The sequence below is a fragment of the Oncorhynchus nerka genome, unplaced genomic scaffold (genome assembly GCF_034236695.1).
Source record: "Oncorhynchus nerka isolate Pitt River unplaced genomic scaffold, Oner_Uvic_2.0 unplaced_scaffold_1211, whole genome shotgun sequence".
Taxonomy (NCBI): domain Eukaryota; kingdom Metazoa; phylum Chordata; class Actinopteri; order Salmoniformes; family Salmonidae; genus Oncorhynchus; species Oncorhynchus nerka.
This window is the reverse complement of record NW_027040119.1, coordinates 95,001-117,478: the sequence shown is the minus strand read 5'-3', so window position 1 is coordinate 117,478 and position 22,478 is coordinate 95,001. Positions and strand designations below refer to the sequence as shown.

Sequence of the window (22,478 nt, the reverse complement as noted above, 5' to 3'; positions counted from 1 at the left end):
GGTCTGTGTTCCACTGTTGTTCCGTCCTACAGCGGTGGTCTGTGTTCCACTGTTGTCCTGTCCTACAGCGGTGGTCTGTGTTCCACTGTTGTCCCGTCCTACAGCGGTGGTCTGTGTTCCACTGTTGTCCCGTCCTACAGCAGTGGTCTGTGTTCCACTGTTGTTCCGTCCTACAGTGTTTGTCTGTGTTCCACTGTTGTCCTGTCCTACAGCGGTGGTCTGTGTTCCACTGTTGTCCCATCCTACAGCGGTGGTCTGTGTTCCACTGTTGTCCTGTCCTACAGCGGTGGTCTGTGTTCCACTGTTGTCCCGTCCTACAGCAGTGGTCTGTGTTCCACTGTTGTCCTGTCCTACAGCGGTGGTCTGTGTTCCACTGTTGTCCCATCCTACAGCGGTGGTCTGTGTTCCACTGTTGTCCTGTCCTACAGCGGTGGTCTGTGTTCCACTGTTGTCCCGTCCTACAGCGGTGGTCTGTGTTCCACTGTTGTCCTGTCCTACAGCGGTGGTCTGTGTTCCACTGTTGTCCCGTCCTACAGCGTTTGTCTGTTCCACTGTTGTGTACCACTGTTGTCCCGTCCTACAGCGGTGGTCTGTGTTCCACTGTTGTTCCGTCCTACGGCGGTGGTCTGTGTACCACTGTTTTAATATCCTACAGCGTTTGTCTGTGTACCACAACAGACTGTCCTTCCTCTCACTCACCCACAGGTTAGTCATGTCCAGTTTTAGTTTCTGAAATCACAGTACATGTTGGAATTCTTTGGCCAATTCCGAGAGGGTAGTCTTCAGGCGGACGACAACTCTCCCAATAAATCAAGAGTTTGGGTAGACAGAGTTGAAAAAAAGAATCCCCTCAGCCAGGAAATATGACTAATTTTAGCCACTGCCAGCCAGCCAACACACAATGTGGAGATAGCTAAGCTAATTTTAGCCACTGCCAGCCAGCCAACACACAATGTGGAGATAGCTAAGCTAATTTTAGCCACTGCCAGCCAGCCAACACACAATGTGGAGATAGCTAAGCTAATTTTAGCCACTGCCAGCCAGCCAACACACAATGTGGAGATAGCTAAGCTAATTTTAGCCACTGCCAGCTAGCCAACACACAATGTGGAGATAGCTAAGCTAATTTTAGCCAATGCCAGCCAGTGGTTGTAGGCTTGTAACGCTAACATCATGTAAACTACTGTAGTAACCTGGTATATTTGTGTTTACCAGTAGATGGCAGTATTGACTCAAGACGGGGGTTTGTAGTAACCTGGTATATTTGTGTTTACCAATAGATGGCAGTATTGACTCAAGACGGGGTTTGCTTTCCGCTATCCGTAGCTATTTCCTATGTCTGCCTCTATAACTGTGATTAAGAAAGCTTCAGGTAGTTTTAAACCAGGTGCATCAAACAATGTAATTCTATATTACAATTAAATGCTAAACTGTACTTAAGTCTCATGAGTGGTAACTCTAAGAAGCCTTTAAGGATACTACAACTACTCACTGCAAAATACACTAATTGAAAGTATCCTCCGTGAGCTCCATCTAGCTAGATAACGGGTTTGTTTACAGCAGCGCTCTGAATGGACTTTCTGGCAGCCAACTTCACCCTTTTCTCTCTGCCAAACTGGCATTGGTCTAAGTACAGGCGTGTGTGCTGGAACATTGGTACATTGTGGGAGGCAACTCCTAGAGAGACCAGGCCCAGTTTAGAGTTGTCTTTGTTCATCCATTGACATGTTGTCTCTAAATGTGTTTAGGAAAGTAAAAGTGTACCTCTGCCTTATCATGGATTCAGAGCTATCTATCTAATAGAACTCAAAGGGGTTTTTCTTTAATGGAAGCTTCAAACATGTAAAGTGTGGTGTACCGCAGGGCAGCTCTCTAGGCCCTCTGCTCTTTTCTATTTTTACCAATGACCTGCCACTGGCATTAAACAAAGCATGTGTCCACGTATGCTGATGATTCAACCATATACGTTAAGGTTTTCAGTGACTTCATGAGCTGTAGTTGCTGTAGTTGCTAGTTGTCGTGGCTGTTGAACAAGTTGAGGAGACTAAATTACTTGGTGTTACCTTAGAATGTAAACTGTCATGGTCAAAACATATACATTCAAGCATTGTAAAGATGGTGAGAGGTCTGTCCCTAATAAAGAGATTCTCAGCTTTTTTTTGACTCCACACTCCACGAAGCAAGTCCTATAGTCTCTAGTTTTATATTATCTTGATTATTGTCCAGTCATTTGGTCAAGTCCTGTAGTCTCTAGTTTTATATTATCTTGATTATTGTCCAGTCATATGGTCAAGTCCTGTAGTCTCTAGTTTTATATTATATTGATTATTGTCCAGTCATATGGTCAAGTCCTGTAGTCTCTAGTTTTATATTATCTTGATTATTGTCCAGTCATATGGTCAAGTCCTGTAGTCTCTAGTTTTATATTATCTTGATTATTGTCCAGTCATATGGTCAAGTCCTGTAGTCTCTAGTTTTATATTATCTTGATTATTGTCCAGTCATATGGTCAAGTCCTGTAGTCTCTAGTTTTATATTATCTTGATTATTGTCCAGTCATATTGTCAAAGAAAGACCTAGTTATGCTGCAGCTGTCCCAGAACAGAGCGGCACGTCTTGCTCTTCATTGTAATCAGAGAGCTGATATTAATACTATGCATGCCCAGTCTGTCTTGGCTAAGAGTTGAGGAAAGACTGACTGTGTCACTTCCTGTTTTTATAAGAAACATTGTGTTGGAAATTCCAATTTCTTTTGCATAGTCAAGTTACACACAGCACTGACACACACACATACCCCAACAGACATGCCACCAGGGGTCTTTTCACAGTCCGCAGGTCCAGAACAAATTCAAGGAAACATACAGTATTGTACAGAGCTGTCAGTGCATGGAACTCCCATCTTATATATATCAAATAATCAGCAAACCTTGTTTCTAAAAACAAATGAAGCAACAGCTCACGGCACAACGCATCTCCCCCTTGTGACCTACTTGTTGTGTGGGTACTGACATGTGACCTACTGGTTGTGTGTGGGTACTGACATGTGACCTACTGGTTGTGTGGGTACTGACATGTGACCTACTGGTTGTGTGGGTACTGACATGTGACCTACTGGTTGTGTGGGTACTGACATGTGACCTACTGGTTGTGTGGGTACTGACATGTGACCTACTGGTTGTACTGACATGTGACCTACTGGTTGTGTTGGTACTGACATGTGACCTACTGGTTGTGTGTGTAGGTACTGACATGTGACCTACTGGTTGTGTGTGTAGGTACTGACATGTGACCTACTGGTTGTGTGTGTGTACTGACATGACCTACTGGTTGTGTGGGTACTGACATGTGACCTACTGGTTGTGTGGGTACTGACATGTGACCTACTGGTTGTGTGGGTACTGACATGTGACCTACTGGTTGTGTGGGTACTGACATGTGACCTACTGGTTGTGTGGGTACTGACATGTGACCTACTGGTTGTGTGGGTACTGACATGTGACCTACTGGTTGTGTGGGTACTGACATGTGACCTACTGGTTGTGTGGGTACTGACATGTGACCTACTGGTTGTGTGTGTAGGTACTGACATGTGACCTACTGGTTGTGTGTGTAGGTACTGACATGTGACCTACTGGTTGTGTGTGTAGGTACTGACATGTGACCTACTGGTTGTGTGGGTACTGACATGTGACCTACTGGTTGTGTAGGTACTGACATGTGACCTACTGGTTGTGGGGGTACTGACATGTGACCTACTGGTTGTGTGTCTGTACTGACATGTGACCTACTGGTTGTGTGTGTGGGTACTGACATGTGACCTACTGGTTGTGTAGGTACTGACATGTGACCTACTGGTTGTGTGTGTGGGTACTGACATGTGACCTACTGGTTGTGTGTGTAGGTACTGACATGTGACCTAATGGTTGTGTGTGTGGGTACTGACATGTGACCTACTGGTTGTGTGTGTAGGTACTGACATGTGACCTACTGGTTGTGTGTGTGGGTACTGACATGTGACCTACTGGTTGTGTGTGTGGGTACTGACATGTGACCTAATGGATCCTAATATATCAAACCCCAGTAACACTAGCTGTCCCCATTGGCCTGGTCGAATGGGGATCCTAATATATCAAACCCCAGTAACACTAGCTGTCCCCATTGGCCTGGTCTAATGGATCCTAATATATCAAACCCAGTAAGACTAGCTGTCCCCATTGGCCTGGTCTAATGGGGATCCTAATATATATTAAATCAAAACCTTATTGATCAGAATGCTGCCAATCATCCCCACTAATTTAAATATGTAGCCCTTCAGACAAAAGATCATGAAGCCATAGAGGTCCAGTGTCCTGCTCTGTGGTTGGTCGGGGAGGGCTGGACCTTGCAGCGTGGTGGCGTGTGATTGGTTGTTTGTTACCTGTCCTTGACCCTCTGCCCCCTCCCAGACATCGAGAAGTTTACGGAGGTGGGAGGTCTCTCCATCTCCCTCATCCTCTGGGCAGTGCTGAACTCTGCCTTCGTCATGGTGGGCGCTGTCATTGTGGCTTTCTTTGAGGTAAGAGGGAGACGGGGAGTGTGTGTCGAAGAGGAAGGAGTGTGTGTGTAGCCTTTTGAGGAAAGTGTGTGTGTGTGTGTGTGTGTGTGTTGCGTGTGTGTGTGTGTTGCGTGTGTGTGTGTGTTGCGTGTGTGTGTGTGTGTGTGTTGCGTGCGCGCAAGTATGAAACTAGTGCACACTGCTGGGCAGGTGGGGGTTTGAATTGAGCCTTGGTTAATCATAGTCTAATAACAAGCTGTCTGAATCACCATGTTAGACTACAGTCTGAACCACTGTGTTAGACTACAATCTGTTGGCCCTGGGGTGGTGAACCACTGTGTTAGACTACAGTCTGAACCACTGTGTTAGACTACAGTCTGAACCACTGTGTTAGACTACAGTCTGAACCACTGTGTTAGACTACAGTCTGAACCACTGTGTTAGACTACAGTCTGAACCACTGTGTTAGACTACAGTCTGTTGACCCTGGGGTGGTGAACCACTGTGTTAGACTACAGTCTGAACCACTGTGTTAGACTACAGTCTGAACCACTGTGTTAGACTACAGTCTGAACCACTGTGTTAGACTACAGTCTGAACCACTGTGTTAGACTACAGTCTGAACCACTGTGTTAGACTACAGTCTGAACCACTGTGTTAGACTACAGTCTGAACCACTGTGTTAGACTACACTCTGAACCACTGTGTTAGACTACAGTCTGAACCACTGTGTTAGACTACAGTCTGAACCACTGTGTTAGACTACAGTCTGAACCACTGTGTTAGACTACAGTCTGAACCACTGTGTTAGACTACAGTCTGAACCACTGTGTTAGACTACAGTCTGAACCACTGTGTTAGACTACAGTCTGAACCACTGTGTTAGACTACAGTCTGAACCACTGTGTTAGACTACAGTCTGAATCACCGTGTTAGACTACAGTCTGAACCACCGTGTTAGACTACAGTCTGAACCACCGTGTTAGACTACAGTCTGTTGGCCCTGGGGTGGTGAACCACTGTGTTAGACTACAGTCTGAACCACTGTGTTAGACTACAGTCTGAACCACTGTGTTAGACTACAGTCTGAACCACTGTGTTAGACTACAGTCTGAACCACTGTGTTAGACTACAGTCTGAACCACTGTGTTAGACTACAGTCTGTTGGCCCTGGGGTGGTGAACCACTGTGTTAGACTACAGTCTGTTGGCCCTGGGGTGGTGAACCACTGTGTTAGACTACAGTCTGTTGACCCTGGGGTGGTGAACCACTGTGTTAGACTACAGTCTGTTGACCCTGGGGTGGTGAACCACTGTGTTAGACTACAGTCTGTTGGCCCTGGAGTGGTGAACCACTGTGTTAGACTACAGTCTGTTGGCCCTGGGGTGGTGAACCACTGTGTTAGACTACAATCTGTTGGCCCTGGTGTGGTGAACCACTGTGTTAGACTACAGTCTGTTGGCCCTGGGGTGGTGAACCACTGTGTTAGACTACAGTCTGTTGGCCCTGGGGTGGATCTAACATCTCTCTCTCTCTCCTCAGCCAGTCTGTTGACCCTGGGGCCAGTCTGTTGACCCTGAGACCAGTCTGTTGACCCTGGGGTGGAACTAACATCTCTCTCTCTCTCCTCAGCCAGTCTGTTGACCCTGGGGTGGATCTAACATCTCTCTCTCCTCAGCCAGTCTGTTGACCCTGGGGTGGAACTAACACCTCTCTCTCCTCAGCCAGGAGCAGCAGGAAGTGGGATACCCCAGATTAAGTGTTATCTGAACGGAGTGAAGATCCCCCGGGTGGTGAGACTCAAGGTAAACTGATCACTGGCTGCTCAGAGACTAATGTCACATCTAAACCCACATCTTTTAAATGTTGTTGTTGTTGGCAGGCGGAATGATGTCTCTTATGAGGCAAAGATATCAGACATTATATTATATATAGGTCAGGGGTCACTGTGTGTGTGTGTGTGTGTTCTACAGACCCTGGTGGTGAAGGTGTGTGGTGTGATCTGCTCTGTCGCCGGGGGACTCGCTGTCGGAAAGGTAAACACTGGGGATGTGTGTGTAGCATGTATGTATGAGTTTATCTGTGTGTAGCTGTGTGTACGTATGAGTTTATCTGTGTGTCTGTATGTATGTATGAGTTTATCTGTGTGTCTGTATGTATGTATGAGTTTATCTGTGTGTCTGTGTGTATGTATGAGTTTATCTGTGTGTCTGTGTGTATGTATGAGTTTATCTGTGTGTCTGTGTGTATGTATGAGTTTATCTGTGTGTCTGTATGTATGTATGAGTTTACCTGTGTGTGTGTCTGCATGTGCGTATGAGTTTGTGTGTGTGTGTGTCTGCATGTGCGTATGAGTTTGTCTGTGTGTGTGTCTGCATGTGCGTATGAGTTTGTCTGTGTGTGTGTGTGTCTGCATGTATGTATGAGTTTGTCTGTGTGTCTGTGTGTGTCTGCATGTGCGTATGAGTTTGTCTGTGTGTGTGTGCATGTACGTATGTGTGTGTATTCATTGTCTTGTGGTGAGTCGGGCTGTGACGCTCATGGATGTTGGATGATGGTAATTGGTCAGGTGACCGTCATGGTCACCTGACCAGGACTCGTGTTCTATCACGGTCACCTGACCAGGACTCGTGTTCTGTGATAGAACTCATGGGAGTGTCTACTGAATGTTGCCTAGCAACAACAACCAAAAGGAAACAGGTCTGGTTTTAGGAGGGGTTCTGAAAGACACTCATGGGAGTGTCTACTGAATGTTGCCTAGCAACAACAACCAAAAGGAAACGGGTCTGGTTTTAGGAGGGGTTCTGAAAGACACTCATGGGAGTGTCTACTGAATGTTGCCTAGCAACAACAACCAAAAGGAAACGGGTCTGGTTTTAGGAGGGGTTCTGAAAGACACTCATGGGAGTGTCTACTGAATGTTGCCTAGCAACAACAACCAAAAGGAAACGGGTCTGGTTTTAGGAGGGGTTCTGAAAGACACTCATGGGAGTGTCTACTGAATGTTGCCTAGCAACAACAGTGTCCACCGTGTCCACTGAATGTTGCCTAGCAACAACAACTGGAATCTCAGAGAGACCCACCATCGGACCCACTGAATTGACCAAGAACAGGCAAACAAAATAAAAACCAACACCAAACTGAAAGACAGGAAGCAAACCACAAAGTTGGAGGAAAACGAAATCAGGGAAAACAGATAAACGAATGCTAACAATCAGATAGGGAGACACAACTAGAGGAGTTAACCCTCCACATCTATCAAGACAACTAGAGGAGTTAACCCTCCACATCTATCAAGACAACTAGAGGAGTTAACCCTCCACATCTATCAAGACAACTAGAGGAGTTAACCCTCCACATCTATCAAGACAACTAGAGTAGTTAACCCTCCACATCTATCAAGACAACCAGAGGAGTTAACCCTCCACATCCATCAAGACAACTAGAGGAGTTAACCCTCCACATCTATCAAGACAACTAGAGGAGTTAACCCTCCACATCTATCAAGACAACTAGAGGAGTTAACCCTCCACATCTATCAAGACAACTAGAGGAGTTAACCCTCCACATCTATCAAGACAACTAGAGGAGTTAACCCTCCACATCCATCAAGACAACTAGAGGAGTTAACCCTCCACATCTATCAAGACAACTAGAGGAGTTAACCCTCCACATCTATCAAGACAACTGGAGCACTGGGCCAGACTCTCTTAAATATCACCTGGGCCAGACTCTCTTAAATATCACCTGGGCCAGACTCTCTTAAATAGCACCTGGGCCAGACGCTCTTAAATATCACCTGGGCCAGACTCTCTTAAATAGCACCTGGGCCAGACGCTCTTAAATAGCACCTGGGCCAGACGCTCTTAAATAGCACCTGGGCCAGACGCTCTTAAATAGCACCTGGGCCAGACGCTCTTAAATAGCACCTGGGCCAGACGCTCTTAAATAGCACCTGGGCCAGACGCTCTTAAATAGCACCTGGGCCAGCCTGGTGAAACACCTTCCCACTAATGAGATGACAAACCGGCCAGGTGACATACAGACTGACTAATGAGGTGAAATACAGACTGACTAATGAGGTGAAATACAGACTGACTAATGAGGTGAAATACAGACTGACTAATGAGGTGAAATACAGACTGACTGTTGAGGTGAAATACAGACTGACTAATGAGGTGAAATACAGACTGACTAATGAGGTGAAATACAGACTGACTGTTGAGGTGAAATACAGACTGACTGTTGAGGTGAAATACAGACTGACTAATGAGGTGAAATACAGACTGACTAATGAGGTGAAATACAGACTGACTAATGAGGTGAAATACAGACTGACTGTTGAGGTGAAATACAGACTGACTAATGAGGTGAAATACAGACTGACTAATGAGGTGAAATACAGACTGACTAATGAGGTGAAATACAGACTGACTAATGAGGTGACCAACCGGCCAGGTGAATACAGACTGACTAATGAGGTGAAATACAGACTGACTAATGAGGTGAAATACAGACTGACTAATGAGATGAAATACAGACTGACTAATGAGGTGACATACAGACTGACTAATGAGGTGACCAACTGGCCAGGTGAAATACAGACTGACTAATGAGGTGACCAACTGGCCAGGTGAAATACAGACTGACTAATGAGGTGACCAACTGGCCAGGTGAAATACAGACTGACTAATGAGGTGAAATACAGACTGACTAATGAGGTGAAATACAGACTGACTAATGAAATACAGACTGACTAATGAGGTGAAATACAGACTGACTAATGAGATGAAATACAGACTGACTAATGAGGTGAAATACAGACTGACTAATGAAATACAGACTGACTAATGAGGTGAAATACAGACTGACTAATGAGATGAAATACAGACTGACTAATGAGGTGAAATACAGACTGACTAATGAGGTGAAATACAGACTGACTGTTGAGGTGAAATACAGACTGACTAATGAAATACAGACTGACTAATGAGGTGAAATACAGACTGACTAATGAGGTGAAATACAGACTGACTAATGAGGTGAAATACAGACTGACTAATGAGGTGAAATACAGACTGACTAATGAGGTGACCAACCGGCCAGGTGAATACAGACTGACTAATGAGGTGACCAACCGGCCAGGTGAATACAGACTGACTAATGAGGTGACATACAGACTGACTAATGAGGTGAAATACAGACTGACTAATGAGGTGAAATACAGACTGACTAATGAGGTGACCAACCGGCCAGGTGAAATACAGACTGACTAATGAGATGAAATACAGACTAACTAATGAGATGACCAACCAGTGTCTGTGTGTATCTGACGGCCGTGTGTGTGTGTGTGTTTGACGGACTCTGTCTCCCTACCCATAATCCTGTAGGAAGGTCCCATGATCCACTCTGGTGCCGTGGTGGCAGCAGGAGTCTCCCAGGGACGCAGTACCTCCCTGAAGAAAGACTTCAAGGTAGGAGGGTGTTGTACAGTCTGGTTGTAACATGGACATAGTGTTTAATGTGTGGTATCTACTGTCTAACATGTTCTGTCTCTGTGTGTGTAGATCTTTGAGTATTTCCGTAGAGACACAGAGAAGAGGGACTTTGTATCAGCTGGAGCGGCTGCAGGAGTGTCTGCTGCTTTTGGAGCACCAGTCGGTACACACGGCACAACATGTCCCTCAGCACAACATGTCCCTCAGCGCAACATGTCCCACTCAGCGCAACATGTCCCACTCAGCGCAACATGTCCCACTCAGCACAACATGTCCCACTCTGCACAACATGTCCCACTCTGCACAACATGTCCCACTCTGCACAACATGTCCCACTCTGCACAACATGTCCCACTCTGCACAACATGTCCCACTCTGCACCACTGCTAAGCATACTACTGTCATGACGTTCTAAATGTTCCTCCCAATAAAGTTTTCACCTGACTCTCTCTCTCTCTGTCTCTCTCTCTCTGTCTCTGTCTCTCTCTCTCTGTCTCTCTCTCTCTGTCTCTCTGTCTCTCTCTCTCTCTCTCTCTTTCTCTGTCTCTCTCTCTCTCTGTCTCTCTCTCTCTCTGTCTCTCTGTCTCTCTCTCTCTCTGTCTCTCTCTCTCTCTGTCTCTCTGTCTCTCTCTCTCTGTCTCTCTGTCTCTCTCTCTCTCTGTCTCTCTCTCTCTCTGTCTCTCTGTCTCTCTCTCTCTGTCTCTCTCTCTCCCCCTTCCTTCCTCTTTATGCCAGGTGGTGTTTTATTCAGTTTGGAGGAGGGGGCTTCTTTCTGGAACCAGATGCTCACATGGAGGATAGTAAGTAGAGGAGAGGAAGGCTTGGCTCAGTCTGGTGTCTGAGGAGAGGCGGGGAAGGCTTGGCTCAGTCTGGTGTCTGAGGAGAGGAAGGCTTGGCTCAGTCTGGTGTCTTAGGAGAGGAGAGGAAGGCTTGGCTCAGTCTGGTGTCTTAGGAGAGGAGGGGAAGGCTTGGCTCAGTCTGGTGTCTTAGGAGAGGAGGGGAAGGCTTGACTCAGTCTGGTGTCTTAGGAGAGGCGGGGAAGGCTTGGCTCAGTCTGGTGTCTGAGGAGAGGCGGGGAAGGCTTGGCTCAGTCTGGTGTCTGAGGAGAGGCGGGGAAGGCTTGGCTCAGTCTGGTGTCTGAGGAGAGGAGGGGAAGGCTTGGCTCAGTCTGGTGTCTTAGGAGAGGAGGGGAAGGCTTGGCTCAGTCTGGTGTCTTAGGAGAGGAGGGAAGGCTTGGCTCAGTCTGGTGTCTGAGGAGAGGAGGGGAATGCTTGGCTCAGTTTGGTGTCTGAGGAGAGGAGGGGAAGACTTGGCTCAGTCTGGTGTCTGAGGAGAGGAGGGGAAGACTTGGCTCAGTCTGGTGTCTGAGGAGGGGAGGGGAAGGCTTGGCTCAGTCTGGTGTTTGAGGGAGAGGAGAGAAGGGGGAGGCCTGGCTCAGTCTGGTGTTTGAGGGAGAGGAGAGGAGGGGAAGGCTTGGCTCAGTCTGGTGTCTGAGGAGAGGAGGGGAGAGGAGAGGAAGGCTTGGCTCAGTCTGGTGTCTGAGGAGAGGAGGGGAGAGGAAGGCTTGGCTCAGTCTGGTGTCTGAGGAGAGGAGGGGAGAGGAAGGCTTGGCTCAGTCTGGTGTCTGAGGGAGAGGAGAGGAGGGGAAGGCTTGGCTCAGTCTGGTGTCTGAGGAGAGGAGGGGAGAGGAGGGGAAGGCTTGGCTCAGTCTGGTGTTTGAGGGAGAGGAGAGGAAGGCTTGGCTCAGTCTGGTGTCAGAGGAGAGGAGAGGAGAGGAGAGGAGGGGAGAGGAGAGGAAGGCCTGGCTCAGTCTGGTGTTTGAGGGAGAGGAGAGGAGGGGAAGGCTTGGCTCAGTCTGGTGTCTGAGGAGAGGAGAGGAAGGCTTGGCTCAGTCTGGTGTCTGAGGAGAGGAGGGGAGGGGAGAGGAGAGGAAGGCTTGGCTCAGTCTGGTGTTTGAGGGAGAGGAGAGGAGAGGAAGGCTTGGCTCAGTCTGGTGTCTAAGGAGAGGAGAGGAAGGCTTGGCTCAGTCTGGTGTCTGAGGGAGAGGAGAGGAGGAGACTTTGTATACCAGGGTTGGCTGGCCTTCTCTAGTCACTCGTAGGCTCAGTCACTGGTATACTTTTATTTACAAAGCCATTTTGGGTTTACTACCTTTTTATTTGGGCATTTTTATTGTTAAAAAATGTGGTGGATCTAGGGACTGATTCCCTGACCTGTCAATGTTTTTAATTTGCTGTTTTTGATTTTGTTAAACTCTTGTGAATTCTATGTTTTTTACTAGATTACATGTAGTTTTTCATGTTGTCTGTCTGTAATTTTTGCAATGACTTGGCGCTGCCTATCTTGGCCAGGACGCTCTTGAAAAACAGATGTTAAATCTCAATGAGCCCTTCCTGGTTAAATAAAATAAATAATGTTGGGTAGAACGAAAGTTGGAAAAGACCAGATTATCTCATCTTGTCCTCATTCACTGCCAAGTGGCAAGAAGAGTAGAGACTAGCAGACGTGTTGTGTTCTCTCTCCTTCCTTTATCAGGTGAAGGTTAATTATCTCTGTCTCTCTCTCTCTCTCTCTACTCTCTCTCGCTCTCTCTCTTCTCTCTTTCTCCTCTCTTCCTTCACTCTCTCTTCCTTTCTCCTCTCTCTTCCTTCTCTCTCCTCCCTCCCTCCCTATATTCCTCTCCAGTTCTTTGCGTCCATGATCTCAACATTCACCCTGAATTTCTTCCTGTCCATCTACAATAATAAACCTGGAGATCTCTCCAGCCCTGGTCTTATCAACTTCGGACGCTTCGAGAGTGATGTGAGTGTCTGTCTGTTATTGTGTCTAGTCCTAAACCCTGTGTTATCTCTCTGTCTGTTATTGTGTCTAGTCCTAAACCCTGTGTTATCTCTCTGTCTACAGAGTGCGTCTAGTTCTAAACCCTGTGCTATCTCTCTGTCTACAGAGTGTCTAGTCCTAAACCCTGTGTTATCTCTCTGTCTACAGAGTGTCTAGTCCTAAACCCTGTGCTATCTCTCTGTCTACAGAGTGTCTAGTCCTAAACCCTGTGTTGTCTCTCTGTCTACAGAGTGTCTAGTTCTAAACCCTGTGCTATCTCTCTGTCTACAGAGTGTCTAGTCCTAAACCCTGTGTTATCTCTCTGTCTACAGAGTCTCTAGTCCTAAACCCTGTGTTATCTCTCTCTGTTATTGTGTCTAGTCCTAAACCCTGTGTTATCTCTCTGTCTGTTATTGTGTCTAGTTCTAAACCCTGTGTTATCTCTCTGTCTACAGCGTGTGTCTAGTCCTAAACCCTGTGTTATCTCTCTGTCTACAGAGTGTGTCTAGTCCTAAACCCTGTGTTATCTCTCTGTCTACAGAGTTTCTAGTCCTAAACCCTATGTTATCTCTCTGTCTACAGAGTGTCTAGTCCTAAACCCTGTGTTATCTCCCTGTCTGTTATTGTCTAGTTCTAAACCCTGTGCTATCTCTCTGTCTACAGAGTGTCTAGTCCTTAACCCTGTGTTATCTCTCTGTCTACAGGTTGTCTAGTCCTTAACCCTGTGTTATCTCTCTGTCTACAGAGTGTCTAGTCCTAAACCCTGTGTTATCTCTCTGTCTACAGAGTGTCTAGTCCTAAACCCTGTGCTATCTCTCTGTCTACAGAGTGTCTAGTCCTAAACCCTGTGCTATCTCTCTGTCTACAGGTTGTCTAGTCCTAAACCCTGTGTTATCTCTCTGTCTACAGGTTGTCTAGTCCTAAACCCTGTGCTATCTCTCTGTCTACAGGTTGTCTAGTCCTTAACCCTGTGTTATCTCTCTGTCTACAGAGTGTGGCCTACAACCTCTATGAGATTCCCTTATTCATTGTAATGGGAGCTGCAGGTAAGAGCCCACTGCTCGTCTAGTTGTGTTGTTTCACAGGACCCGTGTTGGTCCTCCCTCTCCAGTCGGGTTAGTCTGACCTTCACACAAGCGACATGAAAAAGGCAGAGGCTTGTGTTACTCATATAGGTGGTTGTCATAGCTACCTTACTCATATAGGTGGTTGTCATAGCTACCTTACTTACTCATGTATGTGGTTGTCTTAGCTACCTGAGTTACTCATGTATGTGGTTGTCATAGCTACCTGAGTTACTCATATAGGTGGTTGTCTTAGCTACCTTACTTACTCATATATGTGGTTGTCATAGCTACCTGAGTTACTCATATAGGTGGTTGTCTTAGCTACCTGAGTTACTCATATATGTGGTTGTCATAGCTACCTGAGTTACTCATATAGGTGGTTGTCTTAGCTACCTGAGTTACTCATATAGGTGGTTGTCTTAGCTACCTGAGTTACTCATATAGGTGGTTGTCATAGCTACCTTACTTACTCATGTATGTGGTTGTCATAGCTACCTTACTTACTCATGTATGTGGTTGTCTTAGCTACCCGAGTTACTCATATAGGTGGTTGTCTTAGCTACCTGAGTTACTCATATAGGTGGTTGTCTTAGCTACCTGAGTTACTCATATAGGTGGTTGTCATAGCTACCTTACTTACTCATGTATGTGGTTGTCATTGCTACCTGAGTTACTCATGTATGTGGTTGTCATGGCTACCTGAGTTACTCATGTATGTGGTTGTCTTTGCTACCTCAGTTACTCATACATGTGGTTGTCTTAGCTACCTGAGTTGAATGCACTTGACTGTGAGGCCCAGTTCCAAATGGACCCCTAGACCCCTACACCCCTATGCACTAGTGGAGGCCCAGTTCCACATGGACCCCTAGACCCCTACACCCCTATGCACTAGTGGAGGCCCAGTTCCACATGGACCCCTAGACCCTACACCCCTATGCACTAGTGGAGGCCCAGTTCCACATGGACCCCTAGACCCTACACCCCTATGCACTAGTGGAGGCCCAGTTCCACATGGACCCCTAGACCCTACACCCCTATGCACTAGTGGAGGCCCAGTTCCACATGGACCCCTAGACCCTACACCCCTATGCACTAGTGGAGGCCCAGTTCCACATGGACCCCTAGAGGCCCCCTACACCCCTATGCACTAGTGGAGGCCCAGTTCCACATGGACCCCTAGACCCTACACCCCTATGCACTAGTGGAGGCCCAGTTCCACATGGACCCCTAGACCCCTACACCCCTATGCACTAGTGGAGGCCCAGTTCCACATGGACCCCTAGACCCTACACCCCTATGCACTAGTGGAGGCCCAGTTCCACATGGACCCCTAGACCCCTACACCCCTATGCACTAGTGGAGGCCCAGTTCCACATGGACCCCTAGACCCTACACCCCTATGCACTAGTGGAGGTCCAGTTCCACATGGACCCCTAGACCCCTACACCCCTATGCACTAGTGGAGGCCCAGTTCCACATGGACCCCTAGACCCCTACACCCCTATGCACTAGTGGAGGCCCAGTTCCACATGGACCCCTAGACCCCTACACCCCTATGCACTAGTGGAGGCCCAGTTCCACATGGACTCCTAGACCCTACACCCCTATGCACTAGGGGAGGACCAGTTCCAAATGGACCCCTAGACCCTACACCCCTATGCACTAGTGGAGGCCCAGTTCCAAATGGACCCCTAGACCCTACACCCCTATGCACTAGTGGAGGCCCAGTTCCACATGGACCCCTAGACCCTACACCCCTATGCACTAGTGGAGGCCCAGTTCCACATGGACCCCTAGACCCTACACCCCTATGCACTAGTGGAGGCCCAGTTCCACATGAACCCTAGACCCTACACCCCTATGCACTAGTGGAGGCCCAGTTCCACGTGGACCCCTAGACCCCTACACCCCTATGCACTAGTGGAGATCTGAGAGGATTTGACAGGTGTAAGATACATGGTTATGACTCCATCTTGCCTTCTGATAGGGTAGGTGAACTGTTTAACCATATTGCTTCTACCAATCAAATCCTCTCAGATCTCCTCCAAGTGCACAGGGCTTAGGGGTCCATTTGGGATTGGGCCTACGTCTCTATGGATAAGAGTGTCTGCTAAATGACCAACATGGACATGTTTATGTTGATTGATGTCTTTCTATATGTCCATCTGAAACAGGTGGATTGCTGGGAGCCCTGTTCAATATCCTCAACTACTGGCTGACTATATTCAGGATCAGGTAACTGTTCAATATCCTCAACTACTGGCTGACTATATTCAGGATCAGGTAACTGTTCAATATCCTCAACTACTGGCTGACTATGTTCAGGATCAGGTTCAATATCCTCAACTACTGGCTGACTATATTCAGGATCAGGTTCAATATCCTCAACTACTGGCTGACTATATTCAGGATCAGGTTCAATATCCTCAACTACTGGCTGACTATATTCAGGTTCAATATCCTCAACTACTGGCTGACTATATTCAGGTTCAATATCCTCAACTACTGGCTGACTATATTTAGGATCAGGTTCAATATCCTCAACTACTGGCGGACTATATTCAGGATCAGGTTCAATATCCTCAACTACTGGCTGACTATATTCAGGATCAGGTTCAATATCCTCAACTACGGGCTGACTATATTCAGGATCAGGTTCAATATCCTCAACTACTGGCTGACTATATTCAGGTTCAATATCCTCAACTACTGGCTGACTATATTCAGGTTCAATATCCTCAACTACTGGCTGACTATATTCAGGTTCAATATCCTCAACTACTGGCTGACTATATTCAGGATCAGGTTCAATATCCTCAACTACTGGCTGACTATTCAGGATCAGGTTCAATATCCTCAACTACTGGCTGACTATTCAGGATCAGGTTCAATATCCTCAACTACTGGCTGACTATTCAGGATCAGGTTCAATATCCTCAACTACTGGCTGACTATTCAGGATCAGGTTCAATATCCTCAACTACTGGCTGACTATATTCAGGTTCAATATCCTCAACTACTGGCTGACTATATTCAGGTTCAATATCCTCAACTACTGGCTGACTATATTCAGGTTCAATATCCTCAACTACTGGCTGACTATATTCAGGTTCAATATCCTCAACTACTGGCTGACTATATTCAGGTTCAATATCCTCAACTACTGGCTGACTATATTCAGGTTCAATAACCTCAACTACTGGCTGACTGAGACAGAGACTCTACCAACTACAGGTACTAGAGACATAGACTCTACCAACTACAGGTACCAGAGACTCTACCAACTACAGGTACCAGAGACCAGAGACGTTGTGTGTGCATCCTAACGTCTGTACCTCTCCTTCAGGACCAGTACCCTAACCTGTTGAGCAGTGCTCGGGGACAGGGGACATTCTGTGCCATCGACACCTGTCTTGAAAACACATATCTGAGTTATTGTTTCTTCAGAAAATCAACAGCTATTTCTGTATATTCATTAAAGTTACCTGGTTAACTCATTGATCTGTTTTGTAGCCTACCCCTCAGGGTATGTTGTGTTAGTTTAGACATGTGTTGTATATAGTGGTAGTGTTAGACAGGTGTTGTATATAGTGGTAGTGTTAGACAGGTGTTGTATATAGTGGTAATGTGAGACAGGTGTGGTGGTGCGAGACAGGTGTGGTGGTGTGAGACAGGTGTGGTGGTGTGAGACAGGTGTGGTGGTGTGAGACAGGTGTGGTGGTGTGAGACAGGTGTGGTGGTGTGAGACAGGTGTGGTGGTGTGAGACAGGTGTGGTGGTGTGAGACAGGTGTGGTGGTGACAGGTGTGGTGGTGTGAGACAGGTGTGGTGGTGCGAGACAGGTGTGGTGGTGCGAGACAGGTGTGGTGGTGAGACAGGTGTGGTGGTGTGAGACAGGTGTGGTGGTGTGAGACAGGTGTGGTGGTGTGAGACAGGTGTGGTGGTGTGAGACAGGTGTGGTGGTGTGAGACAGGTGTGGTGGTGCGAGACAGGTGTGGTGGTGCGAGACAGGTGTGGTGGTGCGAGACAGGTGTGGTGGTGCGAGACAGGTGTGGTGGTGCGAGACAGGTGTGGTGGTGCGAGACAGGTGTGGTGGTGTGAGACAGGTGTGGTGGTGTGAGACAGGTGTGGTGGTGTGAGACAGGTGTGGTGGTGTGAGACAGGTGTGGTGGTGTGAGACAGGTGTGGTGGTGCGAGACAGGTGGGGTAGTGTTAGACAGGTGTTGTGTATATAGTGGTAGTGTTAGACAGGTGTTGTGTATATAGTGGTAGTGTTAGACAGGTGTTGTATATAGTGGTAGTGTTAGACAGCTGTTGTATATAGTGGTAGACAGGTGTTGTATATAGTGGTAGACAGGTGTTGTATATAGTGGTAGTGTTAGACAGGTGTTGTCTATAGTGGTAGTGGTAGACAGGTGTTGTATATAGTGGTAGTGGTAGACAGGTGTTGTATGTAGTGGTAGTGTTAGACAGGTGTTGTATATAGTGTTAGACAGGTGTTGTGTATATAGTGGTAGTGTTAGACAGGTGTTGTATATAGTGGTAGTGTTAGACAGGTGTTGTATATAGTGGTAGACAGGTGTTGTATATAGTGGTAGTGTTAGACAGGTGTTGTATATAGTGGTAGACAGGTGTTGTATATAGTGGTAGTGTTAGACAGGTGTTGTATATAGTGGTAGACAGGTGTTGTCTATAGTGGTAGTGGTAGACAGGTGTTGTATATAGTGGTAGTGTTAGACAGGTGTTGTATATAGTGGTAGTGTTAGACAGCTGTTGTATATAGTGGTAGACAGGTGTTGTTTATAGTGTTAGACAGGTGTTGTATATAGTGGTAGTGTTAGACAGGTGTTGTATATAGTGGTAGTGTTAGACAGCTGTTGTATATAGTGGTAGTGTTAGACAGGTGTTGTATATAGTGGTAGTGTTAGACAGGTGTTGTATATAGTGGTAGACAGGTGTTGTCTATAGTGGTAGTGTTAGACAGGTGTTGTATATAGTGGTAGACAGGTGTTGTCTATAGTGGTAGTGTTAGACAGGTGTTGTCTATAGTGGTAGACAGGTGTTGTATATAGTGGTAGACAGGTGTTGTATATAGTGGTAGTGTTAGACAGCTGTTGTATATAGTGGTAGACAGGTGTTGTGTATAGTGGTAGTGTTAGACAGGTGTTGTATATAGTGGTAGACAGGTGTTGTATATAGTGTTAGACAGGTGTTGTATATAGTGGTAGTGTTAGACAGGTGTTGTATATAGTGGTAGACAGGTGTTGTGTATAGTGGTAGTGTTAGACAGCTGTTGTATATAGTGGTAGTGTTAGACAGGTGTTGTCTATAGTGGTAGTGTTAGACAGGTGTTGTATATAGTGGTAGTGTTAGACAGGTGTTGTATATAGTGGTAGACAGGTGTTGTATATAGTGGTAGTGTTAGACAGGTGTTGTATATAGTGGTAGACAGGTGTTGTGTATAGTGGTAGTGTTAGACAGCTGTTGTATATAGTGGTAGTGTTAGACAGGTGTTGTCTATAGTGGTAGTGTTAGACAGGTGTTGTATATAGTGTTAGACAGGTGTTGTCTATAGTGGTAGTGTTAGACAGGTGTTGTATATAGTGTTAGACAGGTGTTGTATATAGTGGTAGTGTTAGACAGGTGTTGTATATAGTGGTAGACAGGTGTTGTATATAGTGTTAGACAGGTGTTGTATATAGTGGTAGTGTTAGACAGGTGTTGTATATAGTGTTAGACAGGTGTTGTATATAGTGTTAGACAGGTGTTGTATATAGTGGTAGACAGGTGTTGTATATAGTGGTAGTGGTAGACAGCTGTTGTATATAGTGGTAGTGTTAGACAGGTGTTGTATATAGTGTTAGTGTTAGACAGGTGTTGTATATAGTGGTAGACAGGTGTTGTATATAGTGTTAGACAGGTGTTGTATATAGTGGTAGTGTTAGACAGGTGTTGTATATAGTGTTAGACAGGTGTTGTATATAGTGTTAGACAGGTGTTGTATATAGTGGTAGACAGGTGTTGTATATAGTGGTAGTGGTAGACAGCTGTTGTATATAGTGGTAGTGTTAGACAGGTGTTGTATATAGTGTTAGTGTTAGACAGGTGTTGTATATAGTGGTAGACAGGTGTTGTATATAGTGTTAGACAGGTGTTGTATATAGTGGTAGTGTTAGACAGGTGTTGTATATAGTGTTAGACAGGTGTTGTATATAGTGGTAGACAGGTGTTGTATATAGTGGTAGTGGTAGACAGCTGTTGTATATAGTGGTAGTGTTAGACAGGTGTTGTATATAGTGTTAGTGTTAGACAGGTGTTGTATATAGTGTTAGACAGGTGTTGTATATAGTGGTAGTGTTAGACAGGTGTTGTATATAGTGGTAGTGGTAGACAGGTGTTGTATATAGTGGTAGTGTTAGACAGGTGTTGTATATAGTGGTAGACAGGTGTTGTGTATATAGTGGTAGACAGGTGTTGTATATAGTGGTAGTGGTAGACAGCTGTTGTATATAGTGGTAGACAGGTGTTGTATATAGTGGTAGTGTTAGACAGGTGTTGTATATAGTGGTAGTGTGAGACAGGTGTTGTATATAGTGGTAGACAGGTGTTGTGTATATAGTGGTAGTGGTAGACAGCTGTTGTATATAGTGGTAGTGTTAGACAGGTGTTGTATATAGTGGTAGTGGTAGACAGGTGTTGTATATAGTGTTAGACAGGTGTTGTATATAGTGGTAGTGTTAGACAGGTGTTGTGTATATAGTGGTAGTGTTAGACAGGTGGTGACAGGTGTTGTGTATAGTGGTAGTGTTGTGTATATAGTGGTAGTGTTAGACAGGTGTTGTATATAGTGGTAGTGTTAGACAGGTGTTGTGTATATAGTGGTAGTGTTAGACAGGTGTTGTATATAGTGTTAGACAGGTGTTGTATATAGTGGTAGACAGGTGTTATGTATATAGTGGTAGTGGTAGACAGGTGTTGTATATAGTGGTAGTGGTAGACAGCTGTTGTATATAGTGGTAGTGTTAGACAGGTGTTGTATATAGTGGTAGTGTTAGACAGGTGTTGTGTATATAGTGGTAGTGTTAGACAGGTGTTGTATATAGTGGTAGTGTTAGACAGGTGTTGTATATAGTGGTAGTGTTAGACAGGTGTTGTGTATATAGTGGTAGTGTTAGACAGGTGTTGTATATAGTGTTAGACAGGTGTTGTATATAGTGGTAGACAGGTGTTATGTATATAGTGGTAGTGGTAGACAGGTGTTGTATATAGTGGTAGTGGTAGACAGCTGTTGTATATAGTGGTAGTGTTAGACAGGTGTTGTATATAGTGGTAGTGTTAGACAGGTGTTGTGTATAGTGGTAGACAGGTGTTGTCTATAGTGGTAGTGGTAGACAGCTGTTGTATATAGTGGTAGACAGGTGTTGTATATAGTGGTAGTGTTAGACAGGTGTTGTGTATATAGTGGTAGTGGTAGACAGGTGTTGTATATAGTGGTAGTGGTAGACAGGTGTTGTATATAGTGGTAGTGTTAGACAGGTGTTGTATATAGTGGTAGTGTTAGACAGGTGTTGTGTATATAGTGGTAGTGTTAGACAGGTGTTGTATATAGTGGTAGACAGGTGTTGTGTATATAGTGGTAGTGGTAGACAGGTGTTGTGTATATAGTGGTAGACAGGTGTTGTGTATATAGTGGTAGTGGTAGACAGGTGTTGTGTGTATATAGTGGTAGTGGTAGACAGGTGTTGTGTATATAGTGGTAGACAGCTGTTGTATATAGTGGTAGTGTTAGACAGGTGTTGTATATAGTGGTAGTGTTAGACAGGTGTTGTATATAGTGGTAGACAGGTGTTGTATATAGTGGTAGACAGGTGTTGTATATAGTGTTAGACAGGTGTTGTATATAGTGGTAGTGTTAGACAGGTGTTGTATATAGTGGTAGTGTTAGACAGGTGTTGTATATAGTGGTAGTGTTAGACAGGTGTTGTATATAGTGGTAGACAGGTGTTGTATATAGTGGTAGACAGGTGTTGTATATAGTGGTAGTGTTAGACAGGTGTTGTGTATATAGTGGTAGTGTTAGACAGGTGTTGTATATAGTGGTAGTGTTAGACAGGTGTTGTATATAGTGGTAGTGTTAGACAGGTGTTGTATATAGTGGTAGTGTTAGACAGGTGTTGTATATAGTGGTAGTGTTAGACAGGTGTTGTATATAGTGGTAGACAGGTGTTGTATATAGTGGTAGTGTTAGACAGGTGTTGTGTATATAGTGGTAGTGTTAGACAGGTGTTGTATATATAGTGGTAGTGTTAGACAGGTGTTGTATATAGTGGTAGTGTTAGACAGGTGTTGTATATAGTGGTAGTGTTAGACAGGTGTTATATATAGTGGTAGTGTTAGACAGGTGTTGTATATAGTGGTAGTGTTAGACAGGTGTTGTATATAGTGTTAGACAGGTGTTGTATATAGTGGTAGTGTTAGACAGGTGTTGTATATAGTGGTAGTGTTAGACAGGTGTTGTATATAGTGGTAGACAGGTGTTGTATATAGTGGTAGTGTTAGA

The 22,478-nt window shown here is 45.5% G+C and overlaps 1 protein-coding gene across 1 annotated transcript in view; it reads left to right on the top strand.

Annotated features, from left to right (window-relative positions):
• Positions 1-22,478, top strand: part of clcn7 (chloride channel 7) — a 46,553-nt gene that overhangs the window by 2,573 nt on the left and 21,502 nt on the right. Inside the window, exons 4-12 of the mRNA XM_065015922.1 lie at positions 4,446-4,555; positions 6,259-6,339; positions 6,508-6,570; positions 9,925-10,008; positions 10,102-10,195; positions 10,768-10,832; positions 12,718-12,834; positions 13,844-13,898; positions 16,094-16,154. Coding sequence (XP_064871994.1) covers positions 4,446-4,555; positions 6,259-6,339; positions 6,508-6,570; positions 9,925-10,008; positions 10,102-10,195; positions 10,768-10,832; positions 12,718-12,834; positions 13,844-13,898; positions 16,094-16,154 — 730 coding nt within the window. The remainder of the gene's footprint in view (positions 1-4,445; positions 4,556-6,258; positions 6,340-6,507; positions 6,571-9,924; positions 10,009-10,101; positions 10,196-10,767; positions 10,833-12,717; positions 12,835-13,843; positions 13,899-16,093; positions 16,155-22,478) is intronic.